A 24419-nucleotide genomic window follows, 5' to 3' on the forward strand; every position below is an offset into this window, starting at 1 on the left:
GGATAAAATAAATATTATCCTACACTCCATATGAACTGAAATCCTTACAGACCAAAATAACGTTTAATCCAGGTTCTGCTACTCCTGGTCCTCCTCGCACAAAGCAGGAACAGAATCTTTCACAGTCAGCTCAGAAGAGAAGAGAAAATGGTCAAAGGACCTAGAATCCTTCAGCATTAGGCTGGTTGTTACCAAATGAATAGAAAAGGTGAATGGAAGTGAACTTCATTTAGCTGTGTAGATTTTAGCTGTGAGAAGAGCCGTAGGTATACTCACAAAAAGAGTATGATTGGGCTGTGAGAGCATATGAGATAAAGCTGGGAAAAGGTATGGGAGATGCATTAACTTAGAATTCTAAGGACTGAGACATTTGCCTTATGGGATTAAAGGGTTAAGGCAACAGATATTATCATTGCTAATAGCCTGGTCTGTCAGAGTACAAATTTACCAATTATCTTGAAGCCAGCTGTCCGTACTATTCCATTCTAAATTTAATAGTCTCAAGAAAATGTTATCTTTCTAAATTAAAATGATTTGCAAAAGACAGGGTAAACCACTATCAAGTAAGATATCCATTTAGGCACACACATACATCTTTCACTCTCACTGAACACAGTCTCCCTGCTTTTACTATCTCACTTGTTGCTGAAGAGCAGCTACAGCTTTAAATAGGGCATTTCAGTACTTTTATCCATTCCAGCTTTAATCCCGTTCTCCTACTTTATTTCTCTCCATGATAAATAAGAAGCTTCTGGTAGAAGCTTCTGTTATCCAGATGCATATGACTTTGGATGCCTACAGAAATATGAAATTTTTCAGATTTATTGAATTCTTACTTTATCTTAAATTCTGAAATTTCCAATCCCCTAATTTTAAAGTCTTAGTTTATAAATTAATGGATAGTCTTATGCCATCATCTTTAATATTGACTAAAATTGAAGTTCAGTTGAAAGAATCACCATAAAAAATTTTATTTAGGGCACAATATCAAGATAAATAGAGAATAATTTCACACAAAAACTTGGTCTGATATTACATTAATAATATGAATGAAATTATAAACATTAATTATCTTTGCAGGACCTCCTCAGATCTTACACAAAGATTTTTGAATAGTTTATCTATTCATAAAAAAACATAATTAATTCTAATTTCAAACCATCTTCTGAATTTTGTACAATTTTGTCTAAGAACAACAGCTTGAATTTACTTCGACCACAACTGTCCCACTTTAGAAGGAAAACGCCACATACAGAAGATTTTTGGGTGATGGGTAATGCTAGATCTATTTAGATTAAGCCTTAATGCATTTGGTTAATCTGTTATCAGTCAACTGTATGATGTTTCACTGACATTGCTTCTTGTCATTTCTAATACACTGTCTATTATGCTTTCCAGGAATTTTCAATCCTGCACTTCACTAAATGTATTCATAAACACCTGAATAGGAAATAATTTCATACACCTGCCATGGGATAATGTAACACAAAAATAATGCACAATGCATTCATTCCAACTGTTTAAATACCATACTCTTCTCAGAATAGCAATGCAATACTCTGAAGATGTGCTCAAGTTCCTGCTGACTTCAATACCCTCGGTAATGTACTGAAAGGGAAACATCTCTTGAAGATAGTAGGAGAATTTTATTTCTCAGGTATGGCCTCAAGGATCACCACCTGAAGGTGTTTTTTTTAGATTCACTGCAAATTACATCTTCAATACGAAAGGACAAATAGGATGGTTCTCACAAATCCAGGATAAAACATAAAGATATATTTCAAAACATGGCCACCTAGATATAAAGTTTGTTATGCATAAACATGTAGGGTGCTGCAAATAGTCACTAATTTTCACTACAGTGAAAGCCAGATTATCACTAGGTTTGAAAAAACTTCTGAAAATTAAATGGCAAACCTGTACACAAGGCATAATTTTATCAAGAGAAAGCAGCACACATTAGACCAGCAACCTTCTACCATGAGAAAATTTTCATCGATCTGAGGATCTCCTTTAATATCAGATTATTTTTGAAATTATTGAAAATATGTCATAACTTACTGTCTTAATACATCATTTAAGTAAAATATATTATCATTATTTGAGATGCCAAGAATAGATCCTGGTGTATAGTGCTAGATCAGCTACATGTTCAAGTAACAGATGTTGCTCCAACTACCTGCAGGTACTGACAGATTAGAATTCCCCTGTGTGTTTAAAAACAAAATGAACCAGGCACCAGGATGAGTCCCAGACACCAGCTGTATAAAATACGCTATTTTTATTACAGATATCACAGAAGAGGAATACAAATACCAAGATGCACCTACTGAAAGTTGAATGGAACTGAATACCACAATGCAGACATCTGAGGAACTCTAGACAGACTCTAAATAAATATGAACCACTAGCCTGTACTAAGAGATGTGAGAAGAAATCACAATTTTGGAACACACTTGTCATCTTGAGAAAAATTTGAGATAAACTGTTGGGAATTTTTCTATTAGTGCTGCTTGCCAATACAGTGTTTTTGTGTTGTAAACTGGGATTAGGAATATTCTTATTGTATGTTGCTAGAGAATTTAGATTCCTGGAGCTTTCTTGAGATCTCTCAATTCTTTTGATAGTATAAAAAGAAGTATATGTATAGAGTGATTATCTAAAGACTCTGATACCAATTTCTCATACTCAGTATTCTTTATATATTTTGTCTTTAAAATTTTATTTTTCTTCTTAAAAATATTCTTGACTTATCAAAATGTTCGCATTTAACCCATTCCTGAAGATTATCTAGGTTTTACTATAGTCTAATCCTGTTTTGAAAAGTATTTTGCAATACTTTCCAGTTTTTCAGTATCTGTCAATTTGACTAATGCAATTTTAGTTCCTCCTTCCAAAATGAAAATATTCAGTGGAATCAAACTTTGGCATATCTCTGAGTTACAATTTATTTTAAGACATTGAACAAAAGAAACAAACAAGTTAGAGGAATATGGAAGCTCTCAGAACAAACTTTGTTAAGATTAGGTTGGGAGTCAGCCACATTTAAATGCATTTTCCACTTTGTTTTACTGTTAGAGTAACCTTCTGGCTACTAACATTACAATTTGGTACAATAAACTACCATTTATAGCCTCTGTTTAAAATCTCTTAGCTAGTAATAACACTCCATGACAACATTCACATTCAGGTTAATGCAATGTTTGGTTTTTATCAACATTAAGGTTTTAAGAATCACAGTATCATTTGATTTACTTAAATCTGATTATAAATTTAAAAAAAAAAAGTTGCATATTCTGCAATCCTTTAATTATCCAATTTTATAATTCTCTTTTAAGATAGAACTTAGTTTTACATAAATTATCATTTATTAATTATTAATGCTTTCTGCTCAGGTTCTAGATAATTAATGATTTTTTTCTTCCTATTCCAAGTTAAATGATAGTGAGATATAATAGAGAAAGCAATATTCATTGTCATGTTTTTCCTTTCTGAAAATTATACACCATACCAACACATGAGTTCAGGTCTTCACAGTTTCCTTTAAAGAATTCTCAGCTATGGCAAGAATTTTCAAGTTAATATTCTTCATAAAATAAAACATCCAGCAGATATTAAAAAAAAAAAAATCACTTATGTAGCATATATTCTGAAATTTGCATTTTTGGGTGGAGAACTTTTACAAGGTCTTCTCCCATTTCATCAGTCAAATACTTTGAGAATGTATCTTTCATGGTAAAGATGCACTTATAAAAGTGTTGAATGTACTGACATTCTGAAACCATCTCTCTACTTGGAACATATTACCAGTGCAGAAATTCTAGTGCAATACAAAGTACCTGCATCATGCATATCTGCTGGATGTGTGCAAAACAGTGCTTTTTATGGCACTGAGGAATTCTCCTGTTCACTCTGCAAAATAACTAATCAAAGCAATAAAATTAGCTTCACTTACAGAAGGATTTATTTTTTCCTTTTCGATATATGTATATATACATACATACAAATAAATGCCCTTTCTTCCCTCTTCAACTAAAAGCTTTTTGTTTCCAACTTTTCAAGCATTTTCATGCATGATTTTTTTTAAAAAAGTCACTTAAATCTTAAGATTTCTAAAACTATTTCCATGCTACTTGATTTTAGCATTCCCTTAATTCTACTATAATAATCAGATTTTCTTTTATAAACAAGTTCCCTGAGTGTACTATTTACACACTAGTGCACTCTAAGACTCTGCTCATCCTTACAAGCAGAATTAAATAAATCACAGTCTTCTGTACAAACCATGCCAAAAAGCAACTGCCCATCAGTAAAATGCAGACTCAGATATGTTCTTTCTCTGAAGAAAGAGAACTTCTTTATGTATGGTGAATTTAGCAAGTGCTCTAGCAACACTGCCTATTCTTATGCATTACCTCTACACCCCAGTGTAAAATCACATTTTACTTTGCTTATGATTAAACTACTTCGTTTAAGTTGAAATTTCACATGTCATACTTCTAAGAAAGGAGCTCTAGAGTAGAAGAAGAAAATAGGGGATGAGGGAAGGAAATATAAATTAGCATATGAAAGGAAATTCACATGCAATTAAAATAAAATTAAATGAGAATACAGAAAAGAGGACCCAAGTCATACAGGCAAGACATCAAATTCAGAGAGGGAGTGCTGAAATAATTTAAATAGCTGAGGAAAAGACTGGCAGCATTAGCCTCCCAAGGGTAAAATGAAGAGTTGTAAAAGAACACAAAGAAGCACAGGGTATTTGGAATAAAGGCTAAAGCTAAGAAGACAGTTGGACAGACAAGAAGAGCTGAACTTTCATCAAGTGACCAGAAACACTTGTTAGACACTCTTCCAGAACACATTTTCCTAAAGTGAATTCCATGATAACTGGGGAAATGTCAGTGACCATTTCAACAAAACAGTAATGCACACTACCAGTGTGGCTACCTGTACCAAGCATTGTATTCAAGCACACAGAGTTCTGTGCAGCACATCCTGAAGTGGCATTTCTCATTGACCTGCATCAGGTTCATCTAATTAGTGGCTTACAGGCTTCATTAGGACAAAAGTTGACTTCTCTGGCCATGAATACTCCGGGTAGCCCATGAGTTGCTATCATGCAGCTGCTCAGTTGTGATGCAAAATTGAACAGGCCTAATGTATCTGAGTGTTGATACCACAAACATGATGGAATTGCTAGTTTATCAGTTTTTTTTCAAAAGAAAAGAAAAAGAAATTTATATATATATATATATATATATATATATATATATAATATTATAATATTATTATATATTATTATAATATTATATATAATTATATATATAATTATATATATATAATTATGTAAAAATATTTTAAGAAATCACATTGAAAAGTCAGAAAGTAGCACAAATTAATTATGCATGCATTTTTTCATTCATTAAACCTGCCTCAACCTGTCTATGTAACCTACTCTAAAGGTAGTTCATGAATCTGAACCAACAGAGCCTGCTAAATGTGAAGTTAAACAGAAAGAGAAATATATTCTGAATGAACTAGAGAACTGCATGGGAAAAATGAATAAATTTGCATGCAGAGTAGTGCAATATTGACCTAGAGATGCAGACTTTTTGAACCACAGAGGTTTTCTGACAGCAGGAAAGTCTCTTAAATCTAACTTCGCAAGAATGATCATCAAGTATGTAACTTTCAGAGAACTCACTTCATATTTTGAATTTTAACTGCACAAGCACTAAATGCAGTTGCCCTGCTAGTCAGAGGAAATTTGCTTTGCACTTTTAAATGGTTTGTGATGACAAATATTCTGCAAAATCAGAATGCAGGTTTTAGGTGTTTTGAACCAGGCATCTAAAATTACTCAGTGATGTTGACCCTAGTATCCCAGGGCTTCACATATCCATTTGTAAAGTGGAGTAATAATACCCTGTCATCAAACAAGGTTGTTTTTTAAAATAAATGCATTATACTTGCAAAACTCTGCTGTGAAATAAGTGAGGAAAAGAATTCTTTTTACAGAAGCACCTGCAAGCTGTGCATCAAAGGCATAAGCCAACAGTTAAAATGAGAAAATAAAATACTAAATAACAACCCAGAGAGCTCCATCCCTCTTGTATGATTAAAGTGGAGTGAATTTTATCTGAAGAACACCATGTGGTAATGTACGACATTCAGTGATACACACAATATGCCACCAACATACCACAGTTCATGGGCAGACTATCTGCAGACAAATGTGGGTACACAGACATAGGACTGTCTGCAAAAGCCAGTTTGGATTTAATAGCACTTCTTAGCAAACTGTATGCATTTATAATGCTCCTAAAACTAGATGAAGTCTGGAAGACTTGTAGCCACATTTGCATGACACTGAATCTGAACTAAGAAGTCCTGGTAAACCCAAACTCGCTCTGTGTAGCTCTAGGCTGGGTATCATTGCTCCACATGTGTAAATCTAAAGAGAACCATATATAGATTATTAGATGGCTCTGTTGATCCTGGTACAGATAATGTCAGGTGTACAGATAACACTGGTGTATGTTACCTCACCATGCTTTCTAGTACTTCAGGATCTAAGAGATCCTAAATTTGCTCTCCCCACTTTCTATGACTGTTTGTCTAGACATAAGATGTTTAAGAAGGAGAGAAAGAGGATTTTGAAGTGGAGTGCACTATATGACCTTGATTTCTGCAAGACAGCTTTTTTACTCATTAGCTGATCTCTTTCTCAAGACAATTGCATACTTAGTGTAAAGGAGTTCCCTTCTGTAGCGTCTCTTTATATCTCTTCTAAATAAACATGTTTATTCATGCTTATGTTTTAACTAACAAAATCATCCCTCCAGGTTTTTTATAAACCAGTAAATCAACCAGTCACTGTACTTTTCCTCACTCTTTTTGGTTTTTCATTACTTTAATTATCTTATTACAGAGCAGCCCCATTGTAAGTCTAAAGCACTTAAGTGTGAAGTTCTTTTGTTTACACCATAAAAAAGGCCCATCCAGCACAATCTAGCAATATCACCGAAGCCAATTAAATGTGTGTGACCTAAAATGACTCTATTTACTGCCAGAAATCCCTAGTCACACCTTTTTCTGTTTTCACTCTCATCTAAATTATCTCTGAAAACATATCTGACATCCTCATCTTCATCTCTCTTTTCTGAAGTAGTTTATGTTCTTATCAGGTATTTCTGCATAGGCTTTTATTTCTCCATGAACTTACATATAATCAGTCAAATCATCCAACAATTCTTTAGGATACTTCCTATCCTTATTATTATGCTAAGTCTCAGTTCACAGAAAAGAGTATACAGCCCAAGCAGATTTCCATATTCTAAATAAAATATGACTTCTATATTTCACACTTTTCCTCTTTAATGTTGGATGTGATTACGGGTGACTTGTCCTGTTTTAGTCTAATCATACTTGCCATTGGTTCATCCTCAGGAACACCACCTTTTTTCTTACACAAAGACATCAGTTTCTCTGTTTTCAGACTACTCTGTCACTGTATCCTTCATCTTAAAAATCTTCAATTTTTAAAATCAAAAATCAAAATCTTGCAATTTTTAGCTCAATATGCAACACTTCCTGGTTTGTGTTCCTGTATTATTTTGCCTCGGGTGATTATTTTTATGGTTTAAACTCGTAGAGAGAGAGAGAAGAGAGAGATGGTGGCAGGGGAGAAGGGGGTGCAGAGATGTGGTGAGAAAGGGATGAATGGAAAGGTAGATTAATGAAGATAGAGTGATGGGGGAGAGAGGCAGAGAAAGGAGGAACAGGCAGGGGGGACAGGTGGGCAGAGAAACCAAGAGAGAGGGATCAGAGGAAAGGGGAAGAGAGATATTAAAGAAAAACCTCTATGGTCCAAATTGATATATTTCAGTAATGTAATATTTTAAAGAATATATTTTTCTCCAATCATTTCAACTAAAAGTTATATATGAATAGTAATTACTCTAGCAGATGAAAATTATTGCACAAATATAAAACTTCACCACAGACATGAATGGATTGATGATACTCATCTGAAAAAGGGTAAGTTTTAAATCTTGTTCAGTGCCTGAACAAATCAAACCTATGACAAATACATGCATAACTGCAAAGTTCTGCTAAGTCTATAAACTATAGTCATAATGCTCTACAAGTTCAAAGTCCCGTACTTCGAAGTCCATGCCACAGAGAAAACTGCAGGTCCACTTCAAACAGCACTTACACTTCTGAACCTACCATCACAGCACACTAACACATTTCTTACTCATTCAAAATGTTGTCACAAAAAAATATTTGAATTGAAAGGTGTGTTTCACAAATGTTTCAGTACAATACAAACAGAACACTCCCTTACTTTGCAACAAATTGCCTTTAGAATTCATTGAAGTATTTGACTTCCAAATTTTGAGTCTCTGGTAATTACACTTTCCTATGTGAAACTTAAACTAAGAATCATTCTGAAGTGGGATTTTTTTGTGTTGACTTTTAAGTTTTTTAAACAGAAAAGAACAGAATGTGAAACTCAAGGCTGCTGGATTATGATGGGAAAATTAACCGTAAAATAACCCTGTACCATCATTCTGTGTCCCAATCAAGTGTCATGACCAATACTGCTTGTATGTTTTGGATTTAAAATCTTTAATCTCTTTCAATATTTTTATGTAACTCTGTATAATCTTTGGTCTAGGGAAAAGTAGATGTTGAGTAAACCAGTTACTACAGAACTGCCTTGGGTTAAGACCAGAGACTTGAACCTGAGTCTACACATCAGAGGTGAATTGCAGGGTTATCAGCTTAACTACTGTTTTGGGCTCTGTTACTCTTTGTTTTGTTGCTCTTTCTGTGGTCAGAAACTTAGATCACAACAAGTATCATAAAAACTACCACAGCTCAATTAGCAAAGCTGGTATTTTTTCATTTAACCTGGTTTTTGAAAAAAATTATAAACAAACTTATCCACTTTAATTTTATTACCAGTTGCTCTTCAGAGTGAATGTGAATGTGAATATGAAACATTCATACATAACTACAGACATACAGACACCTCTACTTTCTTGAAAACAAAGATATCGATTGGGAGGGAAGAGGGCATGTATCTTTGACATCATCATATCATTGATGCATGCCTCTAAGGAGAGGAACTTGGATCTTTTCACTGAAGCATAGATCTATAAAATGGACACATAACTACCTAACTGTGACTGAGCTCATTTCAAGATTTTTCAAGGTTTCCTATATAGGCAAGACATAACTCAAATTTATTTGCAAAATGTCTTCAGTATGTTTTCTCCCACTTGCATTATTTTCTGGAGGATGGTGATACCCAGCCCTGTCTCATTAGCATTGAAGTAACATCCTGAAACAACAACAAAAAAGATGTGTGAAGATAAAGTGAGTAATTATTTACATTTAAGTTTTTAAGCTGTAGTAGAAAATACTGACCTATTGAGAAATTGATAGGCTAGCTCACTACTGATTAACAGTGAAACATATAAACACAACTTGATAGTGTTTCAAATGGAAAAGAGAATCTAATGATCAAAGTACTAACAGAATTTGAGATGTGTAATATTTAACACAGTAATACTCATTTACACAATATCAATAATGCAGTCAGTGTCTAGTTACAGAATACACTGCTGTTAGCCAAAATGCATGTTCTTCACTTGGAATTTGAACTAAAGTTTAGGTGTGCAAGTCTTCAGCTGTTGTGTTAAAGATAAATTATCCCAGCTTAAGGCCAAGAATACATTTGAAGGGATACGGGCAAACTTCTCTTTGCATACTGTAATTTCTACTCAGAGCATATGCTTACTGACCCAAAAACCTGCTGAAAAAAAACTCTTGAAAATGATGGAAAAATCAGATACTGCATAACATACAGCCAACTTCAGCACAGCAGAACAACACCAAATTAAGAGACATATAACAATTTGAATGAGAAGCTAATGTCAGGCTACTTTTTCCTTTTCTGACAATTTTTAAGGTGGGTCACAAATCTCTAATCTTAGTCCCAGGTCTTTGTTACCAGGTTTCTAAGCATTTTAAAATCTAGCTAAAAACTCTTTGCATGATGCCCACAAAAATTAAACTTAAAACATCTTCAGAAAGAAAGTAATTCTTCATACCTGAATCAGAAGTGGTTCAAATACCAACTTGAAATGGAAAACAACTATTTTAATCATTCACATTATTGTCAAGTTCTGTATGCTTAGATGTGTAATAATGTACCCTAATGGAATTGCAAAGGGAAAGAGATTTGTCACCAAAATTATACTGCATTTGCCTGTGATGATCTGAATGTTAGGCCACGTGACTAAAATTGCACATGATTAGAAGTATACCCTGAACAGTGCTAACACAGTCAGGACAGCCTCCTTTGCTGCTCTGGTAAATTCGAAATAGTTCCTGACAACTCCCTGTGTGAGTGTCAATTCAACTGCTTTGAAAGGTATCATCTGCCTTATAGTTACAGTGAAAAAAAAGTCCTTTGCTGAAATCTGTGTGCTTTACCCAAGGTTCACCTGATGGCCAGTAAGTTTGGTAGTGCAATACTGTGAAATGAATCTATTATATAGATTGCTTTCTATGGAGCTGAGAGAGAAAATCCTCAAAGACCCAAATCTCCAGGAATATAGTGAATTGACAGTTTTACCAAAAGATTCATTTTCTTCAGGAAGATCTCAGCTGTATTCTGGACTTTTCCAAGAATCCCAGAAGACTGCAATCCTGCATGCTGTATGACAGCTGCTGGAGTTACTGACAGTACTACAGCAACTCACAAGTCAAATGAAACTCATCAAGAAAGATGCATATTATGAGCTGACCTTCTGCAGTAATTGCTCTTAATTCCTCTTTAGGAATTGTGACACTCAGAAATGGTGACATTTTGTGTAATTTAATAAATTCATACTTTCAAAGGAGATTTGGGTAATTAGCTACTATGAAAACTAGCCAAAGTAGTAAACTTCCAAAGAAAGAAGTCTAGACATTCTGGCTCCATCCTTTAAAAAATAATCCTGAGGCCTGCTTTCTCATTGTTGACCAAGTTTTTTTTAAACCAAGAACATATTTTAACAGAAATACCACAAATGGACTGAGTTCCTTCCTTCTCCCATTTTTCTGAGATAGTGGGTTTGGCTCTGGCATTTTCCCAAAGTAGCTAGGCAAATTCATCCACATGCACTATACGTCTCTTGGGCAAAGACAAGACAACATCCAACCACCAGCATGTATTTTCTTGTCACTCTCTAAATAAATTCATTTGCCACTTCTTAAGATTTCATCAATCTTTGAGGAAGGTTCTGAAAGTGGACCTCTACCATTTTGTCCAGGAAATTGTCATGCCCTACTTTGTAAATCAGTCCTGTACCCCCGATCTCACACTTTTGATCAGCACTGTGTCTATTCTTTTAAACTACCCAATGAATTCTGCTTTATGTTCTATTTTCCATGTAATTTCCAGCCTAGTGCCTTCTGCATTCTCCAAAGTCATTAACCTAGATTTTTTGATTTTTTTTTTTCTTTTATGATATGGACTCCCTGGCCTTGAGATGAATATCTGCAGCAAGGTTCTCTTTTTCAAGGCTGGCACTAGCAACTGCAGGACTCTTCATATCCTGAATTTTTCTCCCTTGTCAAGCTGGGCATCACAATTTTAGTGGGAAAAGAAGAGATGATGATGATGAGAAAAAATCCTATGAAAACAATATATACTTACTGAGAGAAGGGAAAGAAATCTCCTTGTCTCTTACCACCATCATAATTAGCTGATTTATTCCCTGGAGGCTGTCTACTGAAATAGGCAGCCAAACAAGGAGGATGCTCCCTTGGCATTTTAAAAAGCAGACACTTCTAAACAGCCTCACTTGCTTTTCTCAAAACTTACTTCCCTAGTCTGTGCCCTGTTACAACCAGCTGAGCTTTAAAGCAAAAGAAGGAGAGCAAATATTGCAACTGTTCATGTCATAGCAAAAGCTATTCATGCACTGGCGATGCATGACAAGATTTCTGCTGCTTTTACTCCTTTTATGCCATTTATGCCTGTGTAACTCTTTCTTGCTTGAATGACAGAGACATGGATGCTCAGTGCTGAAGCTTCTCTCTTTTTTTGGTTAAGCAGTACCAATACAGTAAGTACCACAGGCCAGGAATGGCTTCTCTTCTGAAGCAACTTATTCGTTTCGGCTCACAGTTTAAGTGGGAAAATGATACACATCTCATTTATGCTTCAAACTATCTTTCTAGATCATAAGAGGAAATGTTTCATCACTGGGGAATGACCCTGCTGTTTCCTCAATAACTGTTTCCCACAAGAGAAGAGAGGAAACTAACATCTTTCCCCTACACACAGTTCTTTCATTTCATCTAAACACTTTACTTTCAACAATTAAAGTTTGATTTTTCTTGCCTCATTTTTGCTGTTTCAGGTAATATAATGGGAATCTTGTTTGAATTATTATCATTAGTCACTGAAAAGAAAAAAAAAAAGGAAAAAAACCCATCCTCCAGCATCTTAAATTCTACATAATATCTCATAAAGATATTAGATTCACAGCAGGAGTTGTAATTTTTTGTAAGTTATTAGAGGTATCTCACCTCTAACAGAAGGTTCTGTTCACCACCATATGTGTAGTCCATATTTACAATCTCAAAAGAAATATATTTTTCTCTGGAAAAATATATATATATTTCTATGAAAATATATACATAACTATATACATAAAGAGTGTATTAAAAATTGTTGAGATTGCAAAGGCAAGGATTAAAGTTCTGGTGCTAAGTCATCCTACTAACACATAGGTATTAGCTATAATCACATGATTTCCTTTCATTGTACAATGAATGGTGATCTTGGAACATTTCAAGGTCTATCCTCAAGAATTAGGATGATTGAATAAAAACTCTTTTCTTTTTGAAAATCAAAGGTATTAAAAGGTGCATTGGTATTTATTAAATCAATTAAACAAGGTAAGAACAGGAGCAGCAGTTTAATGCTGCACCACAGAACTGAATTCTATCCATGTCTGTTCTCCAGAAACAAATCTCTGAATATCTGAACAGATCTTTATACATTTGAACATAAAATGCTACTTAATTTACGTAGAATGTTCTTCACATAATACTTCATTAAGATGTGAAACCCTCGCTGTGAAATGCCACGAATGCTAAAAATTTGCATTGCTTCAAAGACCAATTGAACAAATGAATGGAAGAAAAAAATCCACTGGAGCTAGTTAATACAAAGACAATACATCTGTTGTAGAAAGCTGCTGTAAATTGCTAAAAGCTGTGAGAGTACACTGGAGAAACTGTTACATACTACGTGTTTGCTTTGCCACTATACTCTTCTAAGAACAGCCTCTTAACTCCCAGTCAAAACTGGAGAAGAGTACTTTTCTAGACAGACATTCATTCTGACCGTGAAGAGCCACTCCTATAATTTTACACTAACTATATTAATCCTGTGAAAAACGAGCTCATTGAAGTCACCAGATGGAATCGCCAATTCAACACATACTTCTTGCCATAATCTAAGAGTGCTTCAGTCAGCACTTTTAAGTGCAGATATTAAAACCCCTATGTAATCACTGAAATACAGGGACAGTAAACTCATTTAATGCTGTGAAGCAATCAGATACTATAGCGACAAACATCACCAAAAAAAAAAAGCCCAGGAGAAAAATGAATCATTCTTTTTCTAGAGAAGATGTTGAACTGTGTGCAGAAAATAAGGCTCAGGGCTAAACACTCAGTAGTAAGTTAAAAACACTGAATAACTGCTTATCTAATGAGCACTGTCTATCCTGGACTGCAAGTGAGGAAAAGACAACAGACTGAGACATTAAAAAAAACAAACATGTAACGCCTGCATTCAGTGAGATACATAAAAACTTCATTGGCAACCTTAATTGTATCATTCATATAAAAAAGCAGACAAAAACTCCTGAAACTTCACCCTGTACTGTCATCTTGGCAAAACTTTATTAGATAATTTATCACAACCCCTCCTCCCACTTAAACTAATGGCATGACTGGCGGCTCTTTATTAACCACTATCATAGAAATTCATTTTAGCACTAAAAGAATAGGAGACAATTTGAAAATGCATTTCACAAATATAGCAAGGAAATATGAAAATGTCAGGCTTTGAATGAAAACTATGTTTCAGTGCATGTACATTTCCTTTCAATTCTGCTGAATGAATTTTTCTTCATTCTGCTCCATTTCTCATAGCTCATCTCCTAAACTTCTCTCACTGTCCTCAGCACTGCTAACTGCCATGGTCAGTCTCAATTCTTATTCCTAATCTCAATTCTTTTGCCCATTTCCTTTACAAACCATTTCTAGCATTCTAGTCTTTTCAGAGTTTTACATACAGCCTGTTTGCCAAACCACTCCAAATACCTTTATTCAGATCTCCACCTGTCTTCTACCCTCGTCTTCTCACCCAGAACATATGCTTATTCCATTCCTTTAGGGGCTTCATTTTCTGATTACAACAAGACACCTCTCCCTTTGAAATTAAGACTTACATAGTCTACATGAAAGGAGGAATAGAAGGGACAGATTTAACTGTTGTGACAGGCAAACAACAGATTTGTAACATGTACGCACGCTCCATGCCGTATGTTTTATTTCCACAAATGATTTATTTGGTTCTCTGACGCATTACTTGTGCACATTATATGAGAAGATCCTTGGCAGATCTACCACTTGGTTATGCAAGATACTGCTCTGCAATAAATGTGCACAAAACAGGAAGCAGGGTGATTGCAAATCACTTATGAGCATATTTTGACAAATTAACTATCCAGATGACAAGAAGGACATGGAAGTGGATAAATAATTACTTGAGAAAGCTGAAAACTAAAAATAAGTGCAAATTATGTTTTTAAGAAACCTTACCAATGACTTAATTGAGATTCTGGGGTCAAGCTGTATGAATATGCTGGGGATGTTAATTTGCAAAAAATAACCTAGAGATTCACTATTCATATCGAGTGACAGCTAAAAATGGAAAACAATGACCCTGACAAGTCAGTAAGTAAACATGGAAGACATTAAACTCAAGAGTTAATTCTCAGAATACCAGTAAAAATTATACTGGAAAGTTTTATCATGAAGGTTTAAAATTCAGGCAATGTGTGGTGGGAAAATACCTAGTCCAAAAGATAGTCCCAATTCTGATTCAGAAAACTTTTCTTTTCCTTTCTTCCTTTCTTTCTTTCTTTCTGTCTTTCTTTCTGTCTGTCCTTCTGTCTTTCTTTCTGTCTTTCTTTCTCTAAAAGGCATCTATCTCTTGGATACTTCTCATATTGTGACAGTGTGAATATTTAACAACTTAACCTATTTCAGCACTTGTCCAGGCTATGAAGGATTAGGAGAAAATCCACATACCAATCACACCATTCTTACAGGAAAAAGAAGTCTCATTTACAGGAGAAAGAAGTTACTAATGTGTAAACTCAAAGACCCAAATGTGATATTTGTGGTTTTGTAATGACTAACAATTCAGAAAAATAAGTACAACACAAAAAACTGTCCAACTCCAGCACAAAAGATTGTGGTGGTGGAAGAGTCTGTTCACTCCTGCTTGAAGAACTACACAAAGTTTTTGCCTGAATTTCATGAGGCTCCAATAAACCCATTTCTCCAGCCTGTCCAGGTCCCTCCTTACAGCAATTCTTCATATGAATGTTTTTTCCACAGTTTGGTGTCACCTGCAAACCTGCTATACGTGATACACTGCAATCAGTACTGGCCCTTGAATCCTGAGGAAACCCTCTAGTAAATACCAGCAGCTGGATTTTGTACTGGTGATCACACTCTCTCACAGTCAAGCCAAGTTTCAACCCATCTTATCATCCTCTTATTCAGTCCATAGCTCATCATTTTGACTGAGACTGCTCTGAGGTAAAACACCACCATTTTCCCCTTGTCCACAGGTGCAGTTTTCACACTGTAGAAAGCAATTGAGGTGGGTCAGGCATGACTTAGTAAATCCATGCTGGCTGTTCTCAGCTGTGTTCCTATCCTTTGAGAGAACAGAAATTACATCCATGAGCATATGCTCTGGAACTTTCTCTAGGACCTAGAATAGACTGATGAGCCAGGTGACCCCAGAACCTTCATTTTGCTCTTCCTGAACACAGGCATGATGTTTTCCTTTTTCAGTTATCAGAAACTTCCCATGTTTGACACAATCCTCCAAAAATTAAGAGTGGTCTCACAGTAATATTGGTTCCTCCAATGTAAATGTTCCCCTGATCTTCCTCTACTGTGGGGACTGTTTTGAAAGCTGGCAAAGTCTGACTTTACAGCCAAACAAGCAAAGCAGAAAAGGCAACGAGTCATTGCCTTTTCCATGAGCTTTGTCACTAGGTCTTCTGCCCCATCAAGCACTGAGTCCATATTTTCTTTTGATATCAACATATTTACTTTTGCCTTTCCTATCTTCCTAAGCTTCAGCTCCAGGTAATGTTTTATAATTTGTTTCTTGTACACTTGGAGCATTTTCAATAAACCTCATGTGATACAACATCACAAATTTTAAGCAATTTTCAGGTATCTCTAACTTCAACCAGCGAGAATTCTGCCTCTTGGCCAGCTAATCTACTGATTATCGATCAGTACCTCCTGTCTACTGCTTCTGAATTAATCCAAATCAGCTATACAACAGAGAAGGAAATAAATTATACCCAAATTTAGCTTCAACCTACCTATCTAAGTGGTCATTTTTAATATATTCTACATATACTTTCAATTACAATTGTTTTCCTGTTCTTCAAAGTTTACCTACAGAAGTATTTAAATGAGGGATGTGTTTCATCTTGACATAAAATCATTCAGTATCTATTTGGGGTGAGCTCAGTCACTCTCTATGCCCCCTAATAACTAGATCTCCTTGGCTGCAGTAGGAGCTTGGACACCTAACACTGACATCAACACCTACAGAAACATGGCTGCCACTGGCTGCTTAAAAGAGGAACTAAATTGCACTCAAGATGTCATTTTTAGCTTTTTTTCTTGCTTTAGGTAATGTATGTGCAACACATGGGAAACAGTATAAAATTATTATAATAAAAGCACAACCGTGTGGAATTAAATCTCACAGAACCTTTCTTACAGTAAATACCTGTACATCATTAGAAATTCATAGATGTTAAGCAAGGTGCAGAACAGTTGTATCACTTCTTAATGCAAAGTGATCATACTGAAAATACTGTCACCAGGAAAAAGCAATTAAAAAAAAAAAAAGTCATCCAATAAAGGCTAGAAGGTAAAAAAAAAAAATAAAAATATTCCCTACTTCCCAAAATAGTCCACACACATGAAAATGTCATATCAGTTGGCAGAAATTAACACTACTTACTATGCCTTACACATTTAACACTCAAAGCTGTCAATATATTTTACCTTGACGTATTAGTATAGGATTAGGATGTGTACTCTAACTGGAAGTGGCCAGCAGAGAAACTCCATGACATGACAGATGGGAATTCCAGCTGTGGAACTCTCGTATCTGTCACCTCCCCAGATGAGCAGACTAAGCTTACTGAAGAAAAGGCACAGTAACTGCACTCTACATTACACTGTCCCTTACAGATTATATACCAGTAGCATAAACTAAAGCAGTTTATAAATTGCTTCAACTAGTGCCTTTGCCAGGAAAATAAAAAAATGGCCTAGATGTGTAAGCACTCCGTAGCAACTCACCCATGAATACTCATACAAACTGAAATTGAGGCAAATAAAATAATTTACCTGTAGAGTTTTGGAAACAAGGCTATGTCCTGGATCCCTACTGCAGTGACTGTGAAAACACCTGCCCTAAAAGCATCTCTATTTGCTCTTCAAAACATTTCCAACCTTCACAAGACAACAGATCTTTCAGATAACATCATTCTTCATTCCCTTCCGTTTATTTCCCCTCTTAGTTCTACTAAAACATTACTTCTTAAAAACAGTAATGTCATGTCAGTGTCAAAAATTTACAAAGCAGCATTAATTCTATGGAATTACCAAACCTTTAAAAAGATAAGTGTTAGACAAGAGGGGAAATAATGGTGGTGATCACAATGACTTTATAGGGTCCTCTGTGGAATTAGGCACTAGTCATCTAGTGGCTAAGTATTCCACAAGAATTCTAAAAGTTGTTTTTTTTTTTAGTTACAGACACTTCAGCCTTCTGAATGTTTTTCTTTACCTTCTACATTTAACATGTTTGTCAAATTTCCCTCACTAGTCTGCCAGATTCCTCCAGATCAGTCCACCCAGTTGTACCTCCCCACATCTTTATCTGCCCATATCTGTGGACAGATAAAATTACCTTGGTAGATTTTACACTAGATCTAGAGTTCTTGCTGGTCATTTTTTGCATTTGCTATAGCTTAGAAAATTAATGGAACATACACTTGACCAATATTCAGAAAACTATTTCTGGAGTAAGAAATGAGAGATTTATCCATAGAGTTTAACTACAGAGCTTGCTCATACTGAACTCCTAGGGAGGATTTATTACACAGACCTTGAGAATCGCCTTGCCCTTAACCATCTATCAGATGTTCTGGATATTGTTATATTGCTACCTTTACATATTGTAAATATTTCAAACTAGAGAATAAATCTAAGGAGTTCAATAGATAAAATGTTGTCTGAACTTTGATTGAAAGCATTTATCAAAAACAAGAATAAAAATAAGTCTAAGAAGGGTAGATAATGAAGGAGATGAGCTTCTCTTAGCCTTCAACAAAATGAAGGCTGAGAAACTCAAACATTTGAAAGGGCAAACAGAGTCTAAGCAGCAATCAACTATCACTAATACCAAGAAGCATAAACTGTTGTCCTGATTATTAGTTTGCTTTCCATACTGAAAGGCAGAAAGAAGAAAGATTAAATATGTCCTCAAAAGAATTAGGTTACCTATTCTAACAGGATAAAGAAGGTTATTGGGAAATCTGGGAATGCTGGTCTCTGCTTAGGACAAGGCCTACCAAGTGAGATCTGCTTTTGCAAAAGAAGCTGAATGAATCAGAGGGCTCGGCACAAGGACAGAAGAGGATCTGTGTGGCTTTCAGCACGCACTGAGGCCATCAGGCTAAACTGTGGCTTTGCTGCAAGCAAGACACTGCTCTGAGAAACAGATGAGGAAACAGATTGCAACTCCCAGACTGACAATCTGCTTGCCGTGTTTCTTACACTTTAGAGGAGAAATAACTTGGGCCAGGCCTATACGTGGTGTAGCAGCGCTAAGTAAGGCTGAGCAAAGAACGAAGCCATTCCCTGCCACACTGCCAAGTGTGGAAAGGGAAAAAACCAGCTCCAGGCAGGCCGCTCCACCCTCTCATGCTGTGTAATGGCAACAGCCAACAAAGAGCAAAAAAGGGCCAATTCAACCTTCCCTACTACTCTGTGCCAGTTCATATTAATTAATATTCAATCCCACAGTCCAGTTAAAAATCCAAAGTTCTTTTAACATGTACAGTTTAAAAAGACTAAAAATTAGCATATAATCAAAAACTATCCGTTTCTGCTAGTAACATAGAACAAATAGGCATGGCCATGGCTACATGTGGCAAAATGAGGTAAGGTCTCTGAGATACATTAAAACCTTCAAAGTTATTTTTCCTAAAAACTCTTTGAAAGAAACAAAGGCTGTCTTTATCCAACAATGAACAACTGGTTGGTCAATTAAAACAGACTATGCATACAGAGATAATCAAATTAAGTAAATTAAAAATACCAGGTTGTTAGAAACACTATACTCTTTCTATGTGTTAAAGCCTTTAACACAAATTTAAGGATTTGGGATACAGAAATTAAATTATACATTCTGTTAGAGAAACTGTGGGATTTTACTGTCAAGTTTTTGTGTTTACACTGGAATAATAGAAAAGCTAGTGAAATTAGGTAAAAATATATGAAAATTCTATTTGCAATCTGGAAAATAACCCACAATTCTAAACTTTAAAAACTTCCATTTTTTAATACGAAACATAGCTAATAACTAACATATGACAATTCCAGGCAGTGGAATCCACAAAGAAACAGAAACAATAAATTTAGACTTAAGACTTTGAATGTTTCATGAGGTGTCTCAACATAGTAAAAGAAGAGACTCCAGCCCTGCACTAATGTTTTGGGTTAGAGACCACAGGCAAAACATGTAACACAGTTTTAGATATCCTGGTGTATCACACCAGGAATTTAGATGTATCTCCAGAGCTCCTGATTCTTTTTCAAGGTCCATCAGTCCATTCAGAAAACACCTGGGCACCTAAAGTACCAGGAAGCACCCACGTTTAAGGAACAACATTAAGTTAGGCATTTATTTAGGTTACTTGCTCTAGTATGTTGCAATGCCTTATGCTGATTTTGCACCTGAGAAATTCACCTTCACTATATTTGCCTGCAATCTTTATGATAAAGGGCAAACTATAGAAATTGAGGCAGGGGGCAAAAACTGACCCAGAGCAGCCTTCCAAAACTTCTCCTGAGCTGAAACAAGTTACAGAGTCCACACTGATTTGTTGTCATTGTTTTAGATAAACCAATTTAGGCATGAGGTATTATGTAGTAAGTATTACAGATATCTGGGTGCATATGAGATCTTAATTAAGCATACATCATTTTTATGCACTTTTCACATACTCTAAGCACGTGTCTAAATTCTCGCAGGAATTAATTCATACATTTATATGTGTGCTTAAATAGCCTTCCAGAACAGAGGTGTTTTCCTGAACTGTTGTCATAATTTAATGACTTAGGAGTTAGAAGTCAGGCCTTCAAAAATTATATAATTTAGTCTGCAATTAGCATCAACAAATAGTTCTAACTATGGAATGCCCATACAAAAGTTTGCCCTATTTTCCCCCCAAGTACCATAAAACACGTTAACTGCTAAGAAAAAAATGCTGTTATAAAAATGTAAATAGGACATCAGAGCTCAGATAGTTTGTTCATTGGTTCAGAAAACAATCAATGTGTATTTGTCAATTTATGAATATTAAATTTCATTCACAGGGTGCATATTTACTGTAAAGGAAATTTACACCAGAAAAAGGTGTCTAACTGTAGAGAGTTCAGCCACATAAACTAAGTTGTCCCCAGCACCCTGAAGAAATCCAAAGAGATAATGTACTCCTACTACCTAGACCAACACATCAGGCACAGTATTAGCCCATTTGCATGCTGAAAGAGTTGGACTGTTCCAACCTAACACTAGAAACAGCACTGCCAAAAGGAGAAAGAAAGATCAACATGGACCTTTCTTACCACAGTGGGACACATACGGTCCTGGGGCACCATTTTAGAAACTAAGCAATAACTATGATGAAAAAAACAGCAGCAATTACTGACAAAATGACTCCTAAATATTAAATAAAATTAAGAAAATTACATCCCTATATTTTTATGTTAGTTTTTTTTAAAACAGCTTTCAAAACTTTTTATTCTAATAAACTGTATGCAAAAATACCAATATAGCTCTACTAGTAAACTTCTTCAGGTTTTCTATTTAAAAAAAATCTTTGAATTCCCCCCCAAACTCAAACTTTTATACTGTACAAGTATGGCTCTTCTACAACTTTGCTATTTTCAGTAAGCGTTGATTTCCCAAACAGGATCAGAATGTTCATATGACTTTCATATTGTTTCTATTTTTTCTTTACTAAGATAGATCCAACCTTAATCTTGCATGTCATTCTGGACTTAATCCATAATTAATGGCATCAGTTAGATCATGGACCATCTCAAATCCCCTCCCCCCCCCAAAAAAACCAAACAGAAACCAACCAAACAAAAAATGTGTATTTGTCAAAATATGTCAAAATACCTGTCACATATAATTCTTTCTTGAAAAACATTTACTGTAATACATAGTAGTTTCTGCTTTGACCATTTGTGCTGAACCCTCCAAAAAGTCTTATGTTCCATAGTGTGTTAGATTGTGAACATTTAAGCATCAGACCATTACTGAATTCTTTCTAAATTAGAAATATTTCATCATACAGCTGGATGCAGCATACAGCTGGAACTTCGCTCCTAATTTTTGGAGTTACTTTACGGAAGCCATGGACATTCTTGTTAACATTAGTTAGAAATGCCATAAATTAAATAGTATTTGTTTTACTCTACTTTACTTCTCTTCAAGTTAAGTGCACTTCCAGGAAATAAAAAAAAAAAAAAAAGCCAGTTGACTTTATAACCTAAAATTCTTCAATCCTGAGTAAGAAACAAGGACTGTGATGACACATCTGTATATACAAAACACATTGTTCACGTGTTCTGTGTACACAACATACAACAATGCTGTTTAGTAAAGAAAGGCAAGCACAAGCAAATACACCCCCTCACGACATACAGCATGAAATTAACAGTGCAAGAATACAGCACAGGCAGTAGCTCTGGAGAAAGCCACCACACAAACCAGGCATTAGAACTAGATTATAAATGGCTAGTCATTGTACTGAAGTGAACTTACTACTGTACTTAGAAAAGTGGGAATCATATTTCAAATTCAACTGACTATCTGGTACACTTCTTCCTAAGCAGCCTATTCGAGCACAGTATAAAAAAGCAATCACATGGTGTGTTTTGATTTTGGTCAATGGGCTAGTAATTCAACAGTGGTGCAATAGCTAATTGAGCTGGGGCACCACAGAACTTTGGTAAACTACCAAATACACGAACTGTTGTTGTTTACAGGACTAAACATAGCTTTAAAATAGCAAGGTTTTATAATAGAGTTTGAACAGTATAACTTGGAGAGTGAACATTAAATTTTCCCTGATAGGGAACTTGGAAATAATATAAATACCTTGACAAGAAGGCACTGGCAACAGAATCACAAATATATTTTCATTTAATCAATTTCCATTGTGCTAGGCCTTTTCTTTCTTTAAGGAACAAAAAACCAAACCAAACCCCCAATTTATTCAAGTTCTAGGTCAACAGTGTTTCAGTTCATTTTGTCTTCCTTTGCTATGCCTAGTTTAGCACTGAACACCAGCACTGGACTGTGTGCTGCAGACCTTCTCTGCTCTGAATACAGTCCAATGCCGTAAATGATTGTGACAATACACTGACTCAAGAGCATGATGAAACTTACGATCAAAGCTATGCTGTAGATCCCAGGAGACACAACTAATGACTGAAGTTAAGCCCTATCACCCAACATGGCCAGTAACCCAGTTACACTCCACTAAAGCCAGGTACCTTGAAAGTAATGCTGCTCTTACCTAACCTGCTCCCTAAGTTTTAGACCTCCTCTGCCTCGATGGTCTCCCACAAAAAAGATTCCCTTTCTTTGTTTTGTAGGCTTATTACTATGGCATGCCTAATTTCTTCTGCCAGCAAGGGTAGCAGCTATGGGTGAGGGTATGGGGTGAAGCTACGTCTTTTAACACAGAATTCCACGATGCAATGCCTTGTCTGTGATAAACACTTCCATCTGTGATTAAAGTAGAAATCTGAAGATGGAAATATCAAAGGAAGGGCAATTAATACGTTGTATGTATTAACCCAGCAGTCAAAACATAAGTTCTGCACCACAGCTAGTAACAGAATGAACAAGGACCCTGCAGACGCATTGAAGACAGGAAATTCAGTACCACTACATTAATAAAATGACTGCCTGTGACTTTAAACCCTGGCATGCTTGTACTTGGCGAGAGAGTGAACGATTTATTGTTACTATGAAGGATGCAGGAATGGAAATGAAGATGAGAGGGGCGATGATAATGATGATAGGGAAGAACAGGTTAATACCCCCAGCATTTTATGGGGAACGATGTCCCTACCTCAATAAGCTGGATAAGGGAATAGCTCCAGATCCACTGCCCAGGATCCCTCCTTTCCTCCCAGAGAGGAGTTTCTCCACCAGAGCCACATTCCCAGTGCGAGCGGCTTCCAGCAGTTCCTGGTCCTTCCCCATGGTCGGGAACCAAGGAGCCCCCCACGGGAGAGCTGCACCCCGGGCCACAGCGGCCCCCTCCCTCCACAGAACGGTCTCCCCTCCCCAGACCCTGCCTCAGAGCAGAGCACAGCAGAGATTCCTGCAGTCCCTTCCAGACCAGCAGGAGCAGCAGCAGGAGGGAGGAGGAGAATCACCTCCTCCTAGTTTCACTGGATCATTTCTGGGTGGAGTGTGGAAGAAGGGGGGAGGCAGGGAGAGAGGGAGGACGAGGCCAATAAAGAACCTCCCCCCACTCCCATGCACACACAGCCCCGGCCGGGCGGATGGGGCGGGGGGAGCGGGCAGCCTCGGCCCGTGTGGCCGGACGGGCCGGCGGGGATAACGACCCTCACAGATGGACAGACGGACGGACGGACGGAAGCGGGGAGGAGCGGGCGGAGGGAGGGAAGGAGAGAGGAGGCGCAGCCCTGCCGTGCCAGGCCCGTTGCTGAGGAGACGCGGC

The 24419-nt window shown here is 36.3% G+C and overlaps 1 protein-coding gene across 5 annotated transcripts in view; it reads right to left on the reverse strand.

Annotated features, from left to right (window-relative positions):
- The window catches only part of ANKS1B (ankyrin repeat and sterile alpha motif domain containing 1B), a 409682-nt gene extending 385553 nt beyond the window's left edge, over positions 1-24129 (reverse strand). Inside the window, exon 1 of one of the 5 annotated variants that reach the window (XM_015627528.3) lies at positions 23802-24110. In XM_015627528.3, the coding sequence (XP_015483014.1) occupies positions 23802-23935 (134 nt within the window). In that variant the 5' untranslated portion in view covers positions 23936-24110. Of the gene's footprint in view, positions 1-23801 lie in introns of all 5 variants that reach the window. The other 4 variants (XM_015627530.3, XM_015627525.3, XM_015627526.3 and 1 more) reach the window with 4 other exon arrangements.
- Positions 24130-24419: the final 290 nt, after the last annotated feature.

Source organism: Parus major, chromosome 1A, assembly GCF_001522545.3.
Source record: "Parus major isolate Abel chromosome 1A, Parus_major1.1, whole genome shotgun sequence".
Lineage (NCBI taxonomy): Eukaryota > Metazoa > Chordata > Aves > Passeriformes > Paridae > Parus > Parus major.